At 50.7% G+C, this 19,585-nt stretch overlaps 1 protein-coding gene across 2 annotated transcripts in view; it reads right to left on the reverse strand.

Moving 5' to 3' along the window:
- The window catches only part of AXIN1 (axin 1), an 81,748-nt gene that overhangs the window by 823 nt on the left and 61,340 nt on the right, over window positions 1–19,585 (reverse strand). For both annotated transcript variants that reach the window (XM_080557226.1, XM_080557225.1), the window contains exons 5-9: window positions 18,579–18,716; window positions 11,292–11,845; window positions 7,827–8,003; window positions 6,309–6,554; window positions 558–725 (exon numbers count right to left, since the gene is read on the reverse strand). In XM_080557226.1, the coding sequence (XP_080413352.1) occupies window positions 558–725; window positions 6,309–6,554; window positions 7,827–8,003; window positions 11,292–11,845; window positions 18,579–18,716 (1,283 nt within the window). The remainder of the gene's footprint in view (window positions 1–557; window positions 726–6,308; window positions 6,555–7,826; window positions 8,004–11,291; window positions 11,846–18,578; window positions 18,717–19,585) is intronic.

Here is a 19,585-nt window from a genome sequence, read left to right on the forward strand (position 1 = left end):
AACCCTGGGAGTTAAATGGCTCTGGAAGCTGAAGGGTTCCCCAGAGCATCATCAAGCACTGGTTGCTGCTGCTCCTTACCAGCCCAGGACACCATGCAGCCCTGAAATGTCTGTTCAAGGTACGAACTGTGATGCAGGACATTTCTGGTAGAGAACCCGATCTCCCGTGTTCCCACAACCTGCCTCTTCAACAACCAAGCCTTTCCAGTCAAACACAAATATAACCCTGCTTCCACGAGGCAGGATTGCTGCTGCAAGTACTGGTTCTGCCCCTATTTAAAAAGTACATTCCTGGCTCACGTTGGGACTTATTTTTCTTAAGTGCAGGAACCTCCAGTGGCAACCAGGCATCTTTACTGTGCTGCTGTATTCCCACTGCAGCACAGCCTGAGAGCCCTCCTGGAAGGCTCTTGAGAACTCCAGGATGCCCCCGACCTACCTCCACCATGGCTCCTTCACCTTGGCAGGAGCAGCACCACTGCATCCCAGTGCTGGCATCTGCCAGGGGTTGTTGACAGTCTGCAGGCACCACACTGCACGCAGCAAACAGCCCTTACCTGTAGTTCCCTTTCTTGGTCAGCAGCTCCTTGAACTGTCCCAGTGTCACCACGCGCCCTTTGACGAGGGTGCGGTAAGGGATCGGCTCTCCGCAGAAGTAGTAAGCAACCACGATGTTCTCACACGGCTGGGACGCACCGCTGCCCGGTCTCTTCTGGGGCTTCAACCTGTTGTACAACAATACAAGCAACCTGCTGAGTATCAGCCTATGGTGCTCAGCACGGCTTCAGAGCCATCACCACCGCTGGGTGCCGGTCTGGGTATATGGAGCTGCCCAGGCAAGGGGTTCAGGTCATGTCCCACCACAGGTGACAAGGGACGGGCAGCAGGAGATGTGACACAGCCTGAGTGAGCCTGGGACTGGCAGGCAGCCTGCTGTGGTGGTCCTGCAGCTCCTCAGGCTCTGTGGGGAAAACAGAGGCTCTGATGTCAAAAAAAGGAGCTGTCTCAGGGCCACTGGGCTAGCAGCCAACTTGTTGAGATTGCTGCACAGGGAGAACATCTCCAACCAGCCCAAGAGGAGAGTCCATCCAAGCAATTACATGGCTTTTTTAAGAAGCCATGTGGCTTCCCGGCTCATCCTTTCCAGCACCGGTGCTGGCAGGGTAGGGAACCTGTTGGTGAGAGGAGAACAGCTCAAGGACAGGCTTCGCTGCCTGTCCCGTCCACGCAGGGTGGCCAGGCCCAGTTAGGCTGCTGGCTAACAGCACATGTCCTGTCTGCACCACGGGGTGGATTTTGGAAGGCAGACACTGCCCTCAAAACCCTGGTGAACTGACTTTAAATCTCCTGTTTTCCTGACTCTTGAGATGTCAGACTGGTCTCTGCTTCCAGCCCACATCGTGGCGTTTGCTATGTGGTGCCATCACTACACTGGAAGTGTCAGCCCAGTCCTAGCCCCATTTTCAGAGGCAGACAAAAGTAGCAACAATAAAAATAATGGTACTTTGCACTTCTGTAGAGCTTTTCACCTGGGCACTGTAAATGCTGCACAAGCATTTGAGCAGCCTACACAAATTCGTAACTTGGCATGTGTGGTCTCGGCAGAGGCAGCGTTCTCTTTCAAAATCGCATAAAACAAACTTGGCAGCTTTAAAATTATTTTAAAAACACACCGGGTAAAAAAGATGATTTTGTATTTATATGACTGGAAAGTTGCTATAAAAAGAGAATTTGCCAAGCACATGAGCTAATCACAATTTTGGAAATGACTGTGACCCTAACCTTTAAACACTGGCTCACAGGCACAGCACCTTTTTAATGGCATGCCCACATAAACATTGGCTTTGCAAACCAAGACCAGAGAAATTTTTTTCACCTCTTTCTAAAGCCATGAGAGGTCTAAAGTTCAACTGAACAATGTTTCTGGTGCTTGCTCTGCCTGGGAGACCTCTGGGGAAAATGCCGCATCCTGAGAGGTGCGGGTCTGCTCGTGGTGCCAGCAGAGCTCTTAGAACCTATCCTCATATCAAAGTACAGGATGCCCTTTAGCTAGAAAAACATTAAGAAACTGAATCATCCTTGGAAAAAAAATATCTTGCATTTAAAGGAAAAATGGGTCATAAATTCAGGCAAATACTGTGCATCCTGTGAGCCAGAAGTTAATTGAAGGGGTTTGGAAAACCTCAAAGTCCCTAAGCTTCTCTTAATGCCGCTAGAAACAAGTCATGACTAAGAGACAGCTGCTCTGTGCCCAGGGGACCTGGCACGCAGGCTCCCGGGGACGCAACGGCGTGCACAGCACAGGCAGCACAACGCTGGCGCCGCCGTCGCACTGGGCTGCTGGGTGAGCAAGCCTTCATCTGCTCAGCACCTCCTGGCCTTGCAAACGCCCATCCACTACGACAAACGCCCTGAGCCCCCCGAGGTCTGCCCTGGTAGAAGCAAGAGGGGGCCCGTGCCAACGGCCGGGAGCCTTCCTCCTGCTGGTGCGTAATTCATTCCTGAAAGGCCGTTTCTGAACGTGCTCGGACTGGCTCCTCTGTCCCCTCATCCCCAGCCTCGGAAAGGGGCCACGGGGATCGTGTGGCTTGTAGAAAGCACGCAAGGAAGAAAGAGCATCCAAAGTTTCTCCTACATCCACTAGACAGCGAATGCCTCTTGCACATACGCTGTTTCAAGGGCTTGTCGAAACAGACAGCCCTCCTGGTGCAGACTGCAGAGAGAAAAAAGGGGATGGTGGAAAACAGGCAGGGGTTAAAGCACCAGCATCACAGCACGGATGCCTTCCCAGAGCACAGAGGCTGCCAATGCCTGAAAACAGAAGCTCTGTACTGCTTCACAGCACTAGAGTTAAAACCAAACCCCGCAGTTTTGGATCTCCCTGTTTTTGACATAAATCAAGGTAGGGATGGCTTCTGGGCATCTGAGCGGAGGCTGAGGGCAGCTTCGGTCCCCCTGGAGCAGGAGGGGGATGGAATCACAGCTGGCACTGCCCGGCGGGTTACAGGGACCCTGTAAGAGCAGGAGGCCACAGGCAGCAACAGGGAGAGTGGCTGGACACAAAGACAGGGCTCTCCCCCACGGGACAGGACCTGCAGAGGTAGTAGGAACAGCTCCTGAAGGATGCTGCCGGTGATGGGACAAGAGCTAAAGGGTTAATGCCTTCTTGCAGGAAGAAAAACCATCTTTCGGAGCATCTCAGAGTCACAGAACACACACGCATCCCAAAACTGCAGCAACAGATCTCTAGCAGCCTGAAGCAGGGCGGATCACTGAAAACACAATTTTCCAAGCTTTCCTCTCAGGAGAACAAGGCAACACAACTGTCTCCACTTTCGTCATCGCCAAGAAATCTAGAAATCTCCTGAGACCACTTCTTACCCAGATGGGCCACCACTGAGTACGCTGCTCCGCCAGACCATGTCTAAGCCCTGCTGCGTTAAAGCCTCCACCTGCGCCCATCTCCTGGGTCTGCAGCGTGACCCTCCCCAGGAATACAGACAAGAAACGCTACCTTTCCTCTTCTGGGATCAGCTCCCTTTGCAACATTTGTCATAAAATGACATAAAATGTTATCCAACAAGGGAACAGCAGCACTGACCCAACTTATTGCATCTACACTTCACTAACCTGTCAGGAATTTCTAGCCATATAATCCAAATAGCTGATGTGAAAGGGAACCTGGGTCTGTGTTAGAGCACAAGTACAACCTAGCTGTGATGCAGCTGTGCCCAGCACAGGGAGGTAGGGGGCTTGCTCCAACTCAGCCAGGGGCTGAAGAGCTTTGGAAAGCCAGAAATGCAACCGGTGGATGTTACCTTGGGAGTGTCCAGCTCTGATCCTCTTCCAGGCTCGGCCCAACCAAATTAATTCCAAACCGAGCTCACGCTAACATTTTTGCTGGAGAATTTCTAAAATTCTTTTGCTGCTTGCAAAACCCTTTTCTCTGCAGAGCTGGTACTAATTACTTCTTCCAGCTGTTAACATAACTGAACTGTGACACTGAGCTACAGAAAATGGCTCCAAACTGGCTGCACAGACAAGCAATGATGGTCACTGGGACAGGGCTCTCCACAAACGCAATGGGCACACCGGATCCGCAGGTCATTCGGTGCTGGACATTTAATCTGGAATTGCTTCCTAGCAGCTGTCATGCAGATATCTTAAAGATCAATGCTCCCTGCCCCAAACCCTGCAGAACAGGGAGAGAAAGGCCTGTTCTGCAACAGCAGCGTGACTCCTTCCAGAGTATTTATGGTGCTCAGTGCAGCCTGTGTGGACGCCTGTGGGACGGTGGTGGGGTGGGAGCATGCTGCTGACACCCCCAGGCAGAACTGGGGAGCGAGCGGGGAAAGGACATGGCTACAGAGGGCTGTGCCGCGGGAGAGCAGCTCGTGAGCCAGGTAACCATGCTGCAGGGGCAGCTGAGCTGTACAAAGCTGGCACTGTACGCTCCCCTGCAGCCAGCTCAAGCCCGTGCCTCAAGGACACCTCCAGGCTCACCAACTCCTCGTGTGCTGTGGGGACTCTGCCTCCCCAAGGCTGCCGATGAACCTGGAGGCTGGCTCCAGTTTCCAAGAGCTCTCCAAAGCTCCTGACTGAAATAAAAGGTGTTTCCAGGTGAAATCTCCCCTCTGTTTCTCCTTTGCTCCCCAGCCAGCCTTGGGCAGCCCCACTCAGAAGAGACGTGGGGTCTGTTTTCAGGCACGCTCCTGTGCTAACCGTAACAGGAGCCCTCTGAAAAGGTGCTAGCTCAGGCACGCTTCAGCTGGAGCACCTCGTCCTGCCCAAATACAGCAGAAAGATTTAAACACCAAGAAATCCTTCACTCCCTGGGGGCAGCATCCATTCTTGTGTGCTACTGGACATGGGCACATTTGCTTTTCATTAGCGGTTCCTCCCCAGCAAACACTGCTCCCTGTTTTTCCACGCATCAGGCAGGTCAGCGGGATCACTGCGTCTTCAGAACAGCCAGGCCTTGTGAGGAGGCAGCACAAGTGTGAAAGTGGAGCAGCCCAGCACGGCTCAGCCTGTTCTCTGCTGGTCTGGAGGGCATATACCACAATGCCACGGGGTTTCTACAAAAGCTATGTTGACAATACATGCCAAGTTGTTATTAGCATATTCATGACGTATGCATATAGCCCAGGCTGGCGTTTCCAAAGGGTGTATCTGCATCTAGACATTTCTGGGAAAGGTGCATGAATCTAATATGACTATAAATGACTCTACTAATAAACTCTATCCAATTACACCAACTGAAAGGTAGATCAAATAAACTTGGCTCAACCTGACTTGGGAGAGCCCTCTAATTACCTGTCTTTCAATCTGTCTCTGACATAAATATGCAGAAGTCTGCTACAAGGCCACTGCAAGCAAAAATAATTGGAGTTCAGCAATTAGAGGAGCTTGTTTTTTAAATTACACTCATGTTTCTAAGCGTCAGACTTGAAAGTTTAAAGTTCTCAGAATGCAGCTATAAAGCACTGGAGTGACTACAAGCAATTCCCATTGTGAAAGGTTTTTAACGGGCAAAGTGCTTTTAGCTCTTAACAGTAATTATCCAGCATTTCCAAAATGTTTTTCATCTGATAGTTCCATGTGCCTTGCAAATAATCTTCCCTGAAAGATAATACAGGAGCAGGAGAATTAGCTCTGCAACAGGCATTAAGCTGAGTCACAAAAAGCAGCAGTGACTTGGGCACAGACATGCAGTGAGGCAGTCCTGCTGTAGCGGGACTAGAGTGCGGTGTTCCCATCTAGATGCCACAAGCAGCCTTTGCTGGAAGACTGGAGGAGATGTAAATAAAGAGCAAATACATACTCTTCTTCTGTGCTTAACTTTGCTGCATCCCACTACCTGCATTCTGCTACCGCACCAGCCAAGACCTTTGAAATCTCTGTGTGAGTGTGAACAAGCCGAGAGTCAGCGCCAGCAAAGAACAAGCGAGCCCACGAGCTGGAGTGCGGTTAGTACTGCAGAAGAGAGCTCTTCCCCAACCTGCTCCTTCTAGACAGGCTCCACTTGCTTGAGCGCTCAGCAGCTCCTTCCCCATCCTTTCAGAGCTCTTCCAGACCCTCCATCCAAAAAACGCAAGCCCGGGCCTCAAGGTAGTTTGTGACATATGCCCCACCATGAGAGGGCACATCAGAGGGACTGGGGCAGGTTTCTCTGACCTCTGCACATACCTCCACCCGGTTCGTGCTGGAAACTGAAACAGAGGGGGACTGGACATCTCCCTCAGCTCCCCACCTTCAGAGCAGTTTCCCCCTTCCCTCCCATGCACAGTCAGACCCTACTGCCATACCTTTGTTTAAGGGGGAGTTTTCCAGCCCTTTTTTCCTCCTCCTCCAACCTCCTGCGAGCTTCTTCCAGCTGGGTGAGAGGGTTGGGTGCTGGATTGGGCGGCATGGTAGGATCTTGGATGAAAGGGTGAGAAGGCTGGACAACGTTCCGGAGCTGCGCACTGACCCACGGATGCACTGCAACAGGTCGCTCAATGGAGAGGGGTCGGACCATATCATGGGACAGCTGTTTCTTAGCACCTGAAGAGCTACACATAAATACAAAGGTTTTACACAGATTGCCAAGCCGCTTTGTACATGCTCACAGTCACTCCTAGGTGGACTACCGCTTCCGCAGCTGGGCTCAGGCACCACCGGGAAGCTCCTTACAGCATGGCTGTGCTGTGGTTTCTGAGGGAGAGGGGAGCACCATCCAGCCACTGCAGCCCTGGATGTTTCAGGGCAGCGTGTTGCCATCTACTCTAGTGTTTTGGTGAGACATTGGGGTGAGCGACCCAACCCAGACACAAAGACAACAGATCTGCTTCAGGGCTCTCATGAAATGCACAATGCATAGAAATAAAACCAGCCAAAGGCAGCTCAACGATATGCAAAATTCACTCAGCGGGATCTGCCAGAAGATGGCCCCGTGTGTGGCGCCACCGCTCCCAGGCTGCGAGCCTCTCGCTCTGAGCCACCGACGGGCAATGGATGTGGCACCAACGTGCTCGTCCTTCCCCAGCTCCAGCAACACAACTTGCTGCCTGGCTTCACGGTGGCCCGGCACTGCCCATGGCTCTGTCCCTCACCCCAGCTGCCTGCAGAGCAACCTGCCCCGGCCACTACTTTGAAGCAAGAGGAAAAAACAACAGCACTTTTGCCACTCAGCTACTCGCTAACGCAGCCGTGGCAATGGGGACGAGCCCCCAGATCCCTCTTGTCAGTGACGCCCTGAAAGCACTGCTTTTGCCAGAGAATGGCCAGACTGCGATTACGGAGCTGTGCCCACAGGAGATCTGCTTGACTACAGAGAGATTCCCAAGACAGCCACCATCTTCGGCTCTACTCTGCGCAGGCGAGGCCATCCCAGAGGATGCTCCCAACAAGCTGAACTCTTGCCTGAGCCGTGTCAGGTTGCTTACTCGGGACCAATGGCTCCAGCACAGCAGGTCCTACATTTCTATCAACACCTTGCAAGAGCAACAAGCATTTATGTAGAGCAAATGCCTAAAGCAAAAATACTGCCTACTGTGTGCCACATTATCCACCTCGTAACCACAGCAGCAGTTTGTGAGATTCCTCTGAGGCTTCAAGCTCCCCCCAAGGCCACAATTCGTCCTTTGGAAAAAAACTGAACTTTATCCTTATAGCCCCCCAGCAATCCTCAGTCTCCAGAGGATCTAAACCTTTGTCCCTGGTGGATGCTTGCCTTCTCAAGATCTCCAGGAACAAGGCAGGCTGCTGTACATCCTAGAGACACATGCCTTATGCAGGGGATGCAATACAACAGTATGAAGACTCCTTGCTCTACCAGCCCTTACCCATGGTTTGTTTTCTTATGCCTGCTGATCTCCTTCTCTCCTTCTATGATCCACTGAAGGATCTTCTGGTTTCTCTCCACGTCTTCAGGAGATCCTGGCATCTCATAGTTGGCACCATCACTTTTCCCTGAATCGGTCTTCTTAACATTTCTTTTTGAGAGCAGACTTGCTTTCCCACTGCAAGAATAAAGCTTGAGACATTAGCGCTTTGCCTAAGCCAAACCACCACAGACAGTGGCAGAGGACGGACATGTCTATCTCGAGACATATTCAGCCCTGCCAGGGTCTGCTGGGCTCTACCACAGCTCAAACCAACCATGCCACAGCTGTGGCTAAGAGCAAGACTGGCTACACTGAGGCACATCAGCTGTCTCTGGGAGGGAAGGGAGCTTCTCTGGCAACGCGGCAAGAGATCTCCTGGCAAATGAAGGACTGCGTTACACCCCCAGCTCTTTGCTCTGACGTGGTAACAGGCTCAGAGCACGAGGTTCATCCTGGTGCTGCAATCTATAGGCTGCCTCTCCATGTCAGACCACTGCTCTTCGTCTGAGCCCTTCTGATCCCCTCCCCAGAGCTCCTTACCAGCTTGCTACCACCCCAAACTGCTGTTTTACCATGCCAAGCGTTTGCTTCTCACCGTGATCTGAACTGAGGCTTCAAATCATGGTAAAAGATTACATCCCATGGAGCGGACTGCCTTCTGCAGGCTCCCACCTAACTTCCAGGGCACACTGGGCAATGCAGCCGCTGCAGACAATGCAGCTAGGCAGAAAGGAGGCAATGGCCGACAGGCTCTTGCTATGTTTATGGCTGCAGCAAAGGCTCTTGGAGTTATCCCACCTCTCCGTGGCACTGCGCATGCGGATGTGCCCAGAGACACAGCTGGGCAGCCACGCGCTCGCGAGGCCACACAGAACAAACCTGTGCTGGCCTGTCATTGCCATGGGCTGTAAATTTAATGGACCCCCATCATCCTAACCACCCACCTACTTTACTCCACAGGCCCTCCCTACTTCTGTATGCTCATTAGCACAGACAGGTAAAAGAACACCACAAAGGGATAACAGATCCCCAGTCAGCTTTGCTGGGAAGAAGTGAGATGGGATTCCCAGCAGGGGTTCTCTGGAAACAGTAACCCGATGTTGCAGGGTGGCGAGAATTAGTGGGAAATCACTTGAGAACCGATGAGGAGATGTTGCTATGTTTGGGTCTGGCCAGCATGCCCCACACGGCCACTGTGGGACTCAGAGCACTGACACCATGCAGGCAATCAGAGATGTGGATTGTCTTCTGCAGGTGGAGACCACGCAGATAAAAGCTCTTTAGCTCAGGAAACAACATGGACAGGGGGATGCTGAAGATCAGTGAAGTCAGAGCAAGCTGAGAATTTGTTCTCAGCTTCTGACCACACAAGGACTAGCAGGTATCAAATAAAATTCGCCAGCAGCAGGTTCAGTGCAAACAAAAAAAAGCCTTTTTCAATAGCTCGTAATCACACTGCAGACTGGGGAGGCCAGCAGTGCAGCTGGGTTCAGGAAGGACAAAACAAGGCACTGCGAGAGAGCACTGGCTGCTGAACAAGACTGTTCAGATGCAAACTCTCATCTTATAAAACTCCTAACCTGGGGACAGGAACTGTGAGTTTGTGCCAGAAGGACAGCTCTAAATGTGCCCACTTACATTTCCCTTGAGTGTATACTGTAGTCAGTGCTAGAGAGAAGACCTATATCTAGATGTGGCTTTGGGATGACCCAGCATGGCCACGTGTATGCTTTGTCAAAGCAGCCCAGACACATTTCAACCCTACAGAAAGACGTAAGGGCTCTCTCCCTCCCTGTCAGCCCACAGAGCAGTTTGCTTCAGCTGCCTCTACGCTCTGCCTCCCTCATCCCTCCTCCAGAAAGTTGTTCCTACACACTGCAGACCCACCTGGCTGCCTGCCTTCACTAAAATCCCACCCCTAGTACACTGCAAAGCCTTGCCCCAAAATAACACACCTTAAGGAGCTAGCCAAGCTCTCCGCTACAGTTGCTCCACATTTATCATCACCACTCATTATTCAAGGTAGCCCTGAGCCTCGCCTTTACAGTAATTCAATAACAGGACTAGCTGCTGCAGAGAATAAACTGCAGAGAATAAACTTCGCCCTCTCCTCTCGGCACACAGACAGAAGATGGAGGAATTGGGTGGCAGATGAAAAACTGAATATGAGCTGAAAATGTGTGCTGGTGGCCCAGAAAGCCACTCGTGCCCCAGCCTGCAACAACAGCAGCACAGTCAGCAGGGCGAGGGAGCGGATTGCTCCCCTCTGCTCCGCTCTCGTGAGACCCCACCTGGAGCCCTGCATTCAGCTCTGGGACCCCAGCACCAGAGGGACAGGGACCTGCTGGAGCGGGTCCAGAGGAGGCCATGAGGATGGTCAGGGGGCTGGAGCTCCTCTGCTGTGAAGAGAGGCTGAGGGAGCTGGGAGTGTTCAGCCTGGAGAAGAGAAGGCTCCGGGGAGACCCTACTGTGGCCTTTCAGTATATAGAGGGGACCTACAGGAAAGATGGGGAGGCATTCTTTATGAGGGATTGAAACGACAGGGCAAGGGGTAACAGTTTTAAACTTAAAAGAGGATAGATTTAGATTATATGTTCAGAAGAAATTCCATTAGGAAGAAATCCTATTTACTATGAGGACAGTGAGGCTCTGGCCCAGGCTGCCCAGAGGAGCTGTGGGTGCCCCATCCCAGGCAGTGCCCAAGGCCAGGCTGGGTGGGATTTGGGCAGCCTGAGCTGGGGGGAAGTGTCCCATAGCAGGGGGTTGGAACCAGGTGATCTTTAAGGTCCCTTCCAACCCAAACCATCCTCTCATGCCATGTTTCTAATTCAAACAGACAAAGGAAAAACTGACAAGAGCACACATGGCACCGACATCTCTCCTGGGCAGAGATGGACACAGCCCTGCCTGGGAGAACGTCCCCCTGGGACAGCAGGCCACAGCAGCACCTGAGCGTCCACCACTTATATATGAAGACAAATGAACGCTTCTGGTGAATAAATTACGCCTTGCAGAAAGGAGTACTTTTGTGTCCTCTCATAAACAACTTTAGAGTCTGGTTTCTGTTGCCCAGGCCCTAAGACACCGCCCTACACTTATCAACTCCCAGTGCATGGTTGAGCCGACCGTCACCTCTGCTGCTTTAAGGAACAGAAGAGCTACTTTATAATCAAGGCCATTCAAAATCCTGGTTAGAGGATGTCTTTTAGCACCAGACCCAGAGGTGAAAAGGGGCTTATAAGGGTTATCAGGAAGCATATTCATTTTTGAAGGGGAAGAGCAGTGAGGAGCCCTCAAACCATGTCCCATAAGAAAACATGTCTCAGCCACCCTGTTTCACTGGCATGCTAGAACCCATTTATGAAAGAGCTTCCTAGAGAAGCTCCAGCTCTGGGCCTCCCACTGGGTGTTGCCCTGACTCACCTGTAGCCTAAAGAGTCCATGGGGACAGAGGCCATGCCCAAGTTTTCAGTGTAGTTTCGTGACTTTGTTGCATAGTTATGTGAATCTACATTCCAAGCAAAGCTGTTCTGCACCCTCTGCGTGGCCTCGGCCTCAATTTGCTCTTTTGGTTTCATCACGCTGTGGTGATGGATGTGGTGGTAGACATGTTTATGGTGGTATAAGTTAGCTGCATCCAGTTTCATTCCTGATTTTGTTGTGTGTTTGCCATGCCCTGGAGGAATTGTTCCTAGTGTCCCTGACAGCTTTCCTAAGTGGCCGCTTTCTGGGGACCGTGGCTTAGGAGAGTGGCGGCCAGGTCCTGGAGATTGACAGCCTGGTGTTTTCATCACACGCTGTACGTGTTCATCGAGGATGCTTTCTGGGTTTTCTTCATGTGCATCTCTCATCTGCATCCCAGCGCAGCCCATCTCAGAGTAACGAGGAGCAAAGTGATGAAAGGTTTGGGCAGAAGGCATCTTGTGGCTAATGACTGAAGGACCAGAAGAGATGTCTGCTTCCTCACCTTCTTCCTCCTGCAAGAAACCAGAGGACAATCAGCGAATGACAGCAGGCTGGCACAAGGGGTTTCTGGAGGTCTCTAGCCCCACCTCCCACTCGCAGCACGATTCCCACCAACACTCAGACAGGTGAGCCCCGGCTTTGTCCAGCCAGGTCTTGAAAGCCTTCAAGGTGGAGATGCCTCCCCTCTTTGGAGACCTGTCCCTGGCTGCGCCGCCCTCCTGTGGAAAACTTCCTAATGCGCAGCCTGAGCCTGCCCCGTCCCAGCTCACGGCGATGCCCCGCTGCCGCACCACTTCTCTGCCTGCCTCGTGAGGCACCACCCGCAAGGGTCTCAGCGCATCGCCCAAAGAGACCAGGGCAACCACTGACACAAAGCCAGGATTTACAGGTGCGCCTTTCTTATAAGCGTAACGACTTGATCGGATTTATAAGCGGGCAGAGTTTTGCTAAAAAGCTCCCCACGTCCCTTGAAGATGGTTCTGTAACAACCAGCAGCGGAAACGCAGCTTACCGCACCGTACGTGCAACTTCCTACAAGCCTTCGGCGAGGCACTGCTTCAAAGATCATCAGATAAAGCACAAAGTCACAGGACATGCAGCAAAACCGTTCTCAAGTCAGGAGATATCAGGGGGTTTTCTCACCCGAATGACTGTTCCACGAAGCAAGGCAAACAGTGGGCTTGTAATAGGAGCGTGCAACTGAAGGTCAACAGCAGCTTGAATGGTTTTGAAAATCAAACACCGTTTTCTCCCAGGCATGCTAATGCTACAGCAAAACACTTCATGCAGATAAAGACATGGGTTGTAACTAACTGCTTGCTCTTGTAGTTCACAACGGTCTAGGACACACTGTTGTTAGCGCCTCTTTAGTCTGTGCCAGGAGGAATAAAACTCCTCCATGCTAACAGCCACAATTTTAATTCTGACAAACTATTTTATGCTCCAACATAAACTCAGATATTTATGAAGTTTCTTTATTGGAAAACAGGATTCCTATTTTTTTTAATTACATACGTAGGATTTCAGCAAGTCCTTTAATCCCGCTCTCTCTTCCTCCTTTGGCACAGAAAAGAAATCATTTGCAGCACGGGGAATATCTGCCCTGCCAGATAAATGCATCTGCTAGAAAACACTGCCTCCCATCAGCTTTGCCTGTCAGTTGTTATCATCCATCACTTGCTAACTAGCTTCAAAGTCTCAGCTGCCAACCACAGAGCAAGAAAGCAAATAACAGACTTCCTCCCAGTGTCACACCTGGGGGTTCCAAACTGAACCAGGGCCAACGCCAGGCTTTGAAAGTGCAGAAGACGTGGACACTTGCAGTGCCCTCTGCCAGCCTGGGCTTCTCCCTCCGGCTCCTGTCCTGCCCCACTGAGGTCCCTTTCCCTTCACTCCCTTTTGTGGCCACGGCCCCTCTGATTTCCCTGTCTCGCTGCAATGCAAACCTACTTCAGGGGATCCAAAAGATCTATTCATAACACCCTCATCCTTTTGCAAGAACCAGAAACAGGCTGTTGTGCAAACTCATTGGAACAAGGCTGACCCAGCATGACAGTGATCCCAGCTGTCACAGTGACTCCTAACACCAAGCCACTCTGCAGAGATGGGACTCGGTGTGTGACACGATGCCCACTCACGGAGGGGACACACCAGTCGCTCACGAACTGCTCTTAACTTCAGAAGCACCTTTCATCTCCAGTGGCAACGCTACAGCCTGCCAAATGCCATCCCTGGGCAGCTAGGTCGGATACAAGAAAAGATGGAGCACATACTGCCTAAATCCTGAACACTGGGTTAAATATTTATTAACAGATTGTGATGACCCAGTGACATACTCAACGCTTTGGAGGCTTTTAGGGCTGGTACCTACATTCTGAAGAATTCTTAGGTTTAAACAGCAGCTGGTATCTGCAGGGCAAGATCTGACCCTGGGGCAGATCCCTGATGAATGGCAGCACGTGCTTTCTGCTCTGGCAGTGCTGCCACACCGCAGCAGGGAGACAGAAGTGTGCCCAGGGTGAACCGGGGATTGCCTAGCCAAACGGGTGCTTAGGATTCAGGAAATCTTCTGGCCACCTGAAACTCAATTGTGCAAATAACTGGGATCTGGTACTTTGTTTTGCTCCAAGACTGAGATCAGGGTGGGCTAAGGGAAGGAGAGGCATGCAGTGTCTCTCTCTGTTTGCCCTGTCTCAGCTCATCTGTCACAGAGTTGGGGGGAAGCGTTGACCTGCCAGAGGGTAGGGAGGCCCTGCAGAGGGACCTGGACAGGTTGGATCGATGGGCAGAGGTCAGTGGGATGAGGCTCAACATGGCTAAGTTCTGGGTCCTGCACTTCGGCCACAACAACCCCATGCAGCGCTACAGGCTTGGGGCAGTGTGGCTGCAAAACTGTGCAGAGGAAAAGGATCTGGGGGTGTTGGTCAGTGCTCACCTGAACACGAGCCAGCAGCGTGCCCAGGTGGCCAAGAAGGCCAGCGGCATCCTGGCTTGTATCGGGAATAGTGCAGCCAGCAGGACCAGGGAGGTGATCGTCTCCCATACTCTGCTCTGGTGAGGCTGCACTGCAAGTACTGCGTTCAGTTTTGGGCCCCTCACTACCAGAAGGACATCGAGGCCCTGGAGTGTGTCCAGAGAAGGGCTACGAAGCTGGTGAAGGGCCTGGAACACAAGGCCTGTGAGGAGCGGCTGAGGGAGCTGGGGGTGTTTGGTCTGGAGAAGAGGAGGCTGAGGGGAGACCTTATTGCTCTCTACAGCTACCTGAAAGGAAGGTGTGGGGAGCTGGGGGTCGGCCTCTTCTCACAGGTAACTGGTGAAAGGACTAGAGGGAACGGCCTCAAGTTGTGCCAGGGGAGGTTCAGGTTGGAAATGAGGAGACATTTCTTCTCAGAAAGAGCAGTCAGGCATTGGGACGGGTGGCCCAGGGAGGTGGGGGAGTCACCGTCCCTGGGGGTGTTCAAGAAAAGGTTGGATGTGGTGCTTAGGGGCATGGTTTAGTGGGTGACATTGGTGGTAGGGGGATGGTTGGACCAGATGATCTTGGAGGGCTTTTCCAACCTTAATGACTCTGTGATTCTATGAGCAGGAGATCTGGACCCAAAGCAGGTCCTCTGCCAAGAGCAAGTGCTGCTTGGGTTGGTGGTGTGCTGGTGAGCTCTGGTGGGCAACTGGCTTCCTGACCCCAGCACTGGTCTCAGCCTCGCATGAAGCAAGGAAAACCCCATGTTGAGAAAATGGCAGGTAACGAGGGAAGGAGGCTCTGCTTCCAAGCCAACCTGTGTGAGATATCTCTACTTGCCTAGGATATCCGGAAGTAAAAAGCTTGCAAATTAACTCATGCACTAAACCAGGACAGATTTTCGTCTTCTTAATCTCTTTGCCTGAGTTATCTGATCTTAGTCTGTGCCTGGCAGTGCAGCGCTAGCCCTCCCCTCCTCCCCAAACCTGCCTGCACCCAGATGAGCCACTCTTGCCTGCGGACACCTGCCCGCGGCTGGCATGGGCGGAAGAAAGGGGAGATGAGACACTGAGACACGGAGCTGCTGACCGAAGGAGCCACAGGCAAGGGTTTGGTGTGGCTGCCCTGGGGGAAAGTCCATCCCACAACCTGGCATTCTGGGTTTGCCAGCACAGAAAGCCTGGGGAACGAGCCTCCCCACCCTGACCCAGAGGTGGGGAATTACATGTTTTAATTTGCACAGTGGGGAATGACAGCTAAACAAATCCTCAAAAGATACTGTTGGATGCCTGCAGTCAGGTATCCCCATATGTTTTGCCTATAACTTTCTACGTTTGCTTTTACAAAATTACCTCTGAATTTTGTTTCAGGAGTTTTTACATCAAGTGCATTTCTGTTTTACTGTTATCAGATAAAAGTATTCAAGCAGGTTTTCTCAGCTGATTAGGTACAAACCCTGGTTTCCAGGAAACTATCTGAAGAACTGCTCTGGTAGGAGCAAGGTGATAACTACCGCATTATGCACCGAAGAAACCTGTGGGTCTGGGGAGCAGCCTCCTCCATGGGCTCAGCTTTCCTGGATATGAAGGTGCGTGGGAGGGCAGCGCTCCCCCAGCACGGGCTCCAGGGCTGTGTTTCAGCATCTTGCTGCGGCGAGCAAAGCTTTGCAGCTGGGCAGCCCGAGCAGCCTCAGCTGGGCTGTGAAGCCCCGGGTGTGCTAACCACTAGATGGTGCTTTGTTGACATACTATTGTCAGAAACATCTTCCATCAGCTCGCAAAGGCAGCGGCAGCTAGATGTATGCTTAAACTTTGCTGACTGTCTGCTGAGCTGTTTTTACTCTTCAGCCTAGCCCGTGTCCTTCCCTTTGAATCGGGAGGCTGAAATACGCACAGATGAGCTATGGGTAAGCAACATCTCACTTTAAACCTCCCCTCCGACTTCTCCCAGTCCCAACCATCAGACTATTACTGGTTGGTAGGCCAAAACAGCTCACCTAATCACAAGGAGTGCATTTTCCACCTTCAGGCAAACAATCTCCCTCTCTAGTCAATGTTTTATACTCAAACGTTGAGAATTTCAGCAGCGGCTTTGCTTCTCCTGCACATGGCTCATTTCAAATTCACTTGGTTCAGACAAAGAATGAGTGGCCTGCACGGTATGATACTGCAGCTACATACACAGACATAAGCATGAAGTGGCTGAAAAAGTAACGAGGCAACATGCATATCACCCCCTAGTTCTCTCCTATGCTGCTCAAAATAATTAATGAATTCAGATTTTTTTTTCCTGAAAACCAGAAATCTTACGGTCTTTTCAGTAAAAGTCACTTGGCTCTAAACCAGATGTCTCTTCCAGTTTTTATTGTACGATGAGGCTTTAGAAGGGAACTTGTAGGCAGCTCAGTATGGGGGAAAAATCTTTTTTTTTCTAGCTTTTGCAAAATATTTCTTCTCTGCTAAGCTGAAAACTGCTTACTGTGACTAATGCCTTATGGTTTTCCCTGTGCTACTGTTCAGTGAGCCATGCAGACCCAGTAAGAGGTCACCCTGTAGTCCTAGTGTTTAGGTCATAGAAAAAAAGCTGTGATCTATCAGGACTCAAGCTCTCCTCTTGCTGATAGCAGCAGCTCTCGCACCTTAAGTGCTGACCTAAAAAAGCTACAATTGCTTACTCTGAGTTTTTCCCAAATGGCTAATGCCAAATGCCAGCCAGTCAATGAAATATATTCTGTAGACAGCAAAGAGGTTCAATATATAGCTTTAGTGGGAGTCCTGGGCTTAAAAATAGATTAAGTCACACAAAAATATGTTTAGACAGACTTAGTTTTATCCTCTGGCACATATGTATTTGCTGATTTTATGGTATTGCTACTGGCAGCTTCTTCAAGGGGGTAGAGGGCAGGGATAATGTAGTTGTGTACAGGTGGGGGGCAGCAGTGTACCAATGGGAGCAGGAGAAGGGGACGGTGTTATCGGGAAATGTTGCTGGTTACATTGGCTTTGTCTACAAAGCACTAGTTATAGGAGAGGAAAATAGACCGATTCCAGAAGAGCAGGAATCTAATCACAGAATAGGACCTCGCTGGTCTTTTTCTGGCCGGATGCTGGACACAGAAATGCAGCAAGTTTGCTGGATAATGCTTGGCACTGGAGTGAAGCTTAGAGGTTACTCTGCCTTCCTAATTTCTCTGCATTTGAATACATATGTGATTTAAAGTGAATACTACAACCTACAGATCTTTTTCTGTTTAAAGAGCTACTAAATGAACTTTTAAAAACATTGATGAATATTTAAAAATACTCTAATGGGCTTGAAGGGTCTGCCCTGGAGCCACAGAGACGCAGCTTCTCTAAAAGCACAGAGCAAGCTGAGATAGGGACGGACACCTCTTTAAGGGAGAGCTGCAGGATATACTAAGCACAGAGCCTTTGCCTCACAGCTCCAGCAGCTATTATACTGCAGGAACCCAGAACTTCTTCACATGGGGCTGTAGTTACACTGACATTTGTGATGTTCAGTAACACTGTCACGTCCTCTGTAAAGACTCCTGTATCTCCAGCACAAGATAAACATGCGAGATGCAGTACCTCAGAAGAAACGATAAAGCATCAATACTGCAGAACAGCGTGTCTCACACAAGTAATGAGACAACCAACACTCCCTTATGGAGCTTGTTGTGGAGTTGAAGGCTTTGCAAGCTTCCCTTAGAAACCTTCACCTACCTTCCCTTGGCAGCCTTCGCCTACCAAGTACTCAAGCTCTGAATGGCCCCAGAGGCACAAGGGCTCACAGCACGCAGTGCAACGGGCTGGGTTTCCCCAGCCACCCAGGTGAAGTCATTGCATTGCTCTGGCCAGGAGAGGACTTCTGGATGCTACACCTGATCCAGGAATATGCTAGGCACTAATGGGCAGAACCCTTTCCTTTTTGGTAGAAATGGGCTGCTGGCACACACAAATGCCTCCACGCATAACATCATATGCCATCTGTTTGCCACATGAAAGGGAAACAGGGATCATGCAAAATGCCATAGGGGAAAGTGAACCCCCATTACATCGTCCCCATCCTTGCATAGAAGGGGTGGCTTACAGACAGGAGAGCAAGGGCACCAAAGAAGATGGAGAGCACCCACAACCTCTAACTGGAGACAGAAAGCCTTCAGGAGCCCACATGCAAGCGATGAACGTGGTCACCCAGTTTGCTTCCACAGCAGCTGAAAACTTCCTGCTGCATACAGAGCAAACAAATTCCAGGCTAGTACAAGAGGTGAGGAGATTACTAACCGCTCGAACACGTTTAAGGCGCTCCTCTAACTTCTCCTCTGCTTCACGTTCCTTTTGTACTTCTTCCAAACGATTGATCAATTCTGCAGCAAACTTCTCTGGTTCAACATGGATATCCTTTGGCATTCGATACGTACGCTGGAGGAAAAACATACCAGGGGTTAGCAAAAGGTGCATGAAAATCACACATTTATTTTGGAGGCTTAAATAACTGGAAATGCCAGTCGTTCCAGTGGGAGTTCAGGGAGGACAAGCTGGCAGACACAGAGGTGCAGCCTAGGTCTGACAGGCTGGAAGCTGAGCCACTACCACAAGCTCCTTCTCCAGCACCAGCTCTGCACCCCCTCATATAAGGGAAAGGTTTTCTATAGCCACAATCAGCAAGCTCTTCTGGCATCAGACTCCATTTTGGGATGTATGTGCATGATAACTCTCAAAATTATACAAGGCCAGTAAGAATATAAAATTATACATGGCCAATAAGAATAGAATATGCTTACAGTAATGATGTTTTCACTTTGACAGAACTCTACTGCACACATGTTCAGCTTACCACAGGTGGATCAGCATGTATGCCTGTCAGTCTCTGCAAATCTAGCTCACGAGCAGAAAGGAGTAGAAATCCAGCCATATCCAAGAAATCTTGCTTTCCTCCATCTTCCAGCACAGCTTCTGCTAAAATCTACGCAGCTACAAAAGGCCACTGTTCCCATAAAGCATCCTCTCTTATCAGAGCCTAGCCGTGGCACGATTGCATCTCATCTTTTCAGAGCTGTGCAAAGATTCCCTGCTTGCTTTACCATTACAGCAATCACTGGCAACCTCACAAGCACAGAGATACCATTTTTCTGCCTGCTCTGCGTGAACAAATGAATAAAGTTCAAGGGCACTCTCAGTTCCTTATGCTGAGTTACCTTGTTCCTAAATTCCTGAGCTCTGAGATAAGAAGTTTGTGCAGTGAAGTATCAAGCTGACAGCCACTGTAATTTTTCCCTCATTTTCATCCC

This window comes from Anser brachyrhynchus (genome assembly GCF_964034855.1).
Source record: "Anser brachyrhynchus genome assembly, chromosome: 15".
NCBI lineage: Eukaryota > Metazoa > Chordata > Aves > Anseriformes > Anatidae > Anser > Anser brachyrhynchus.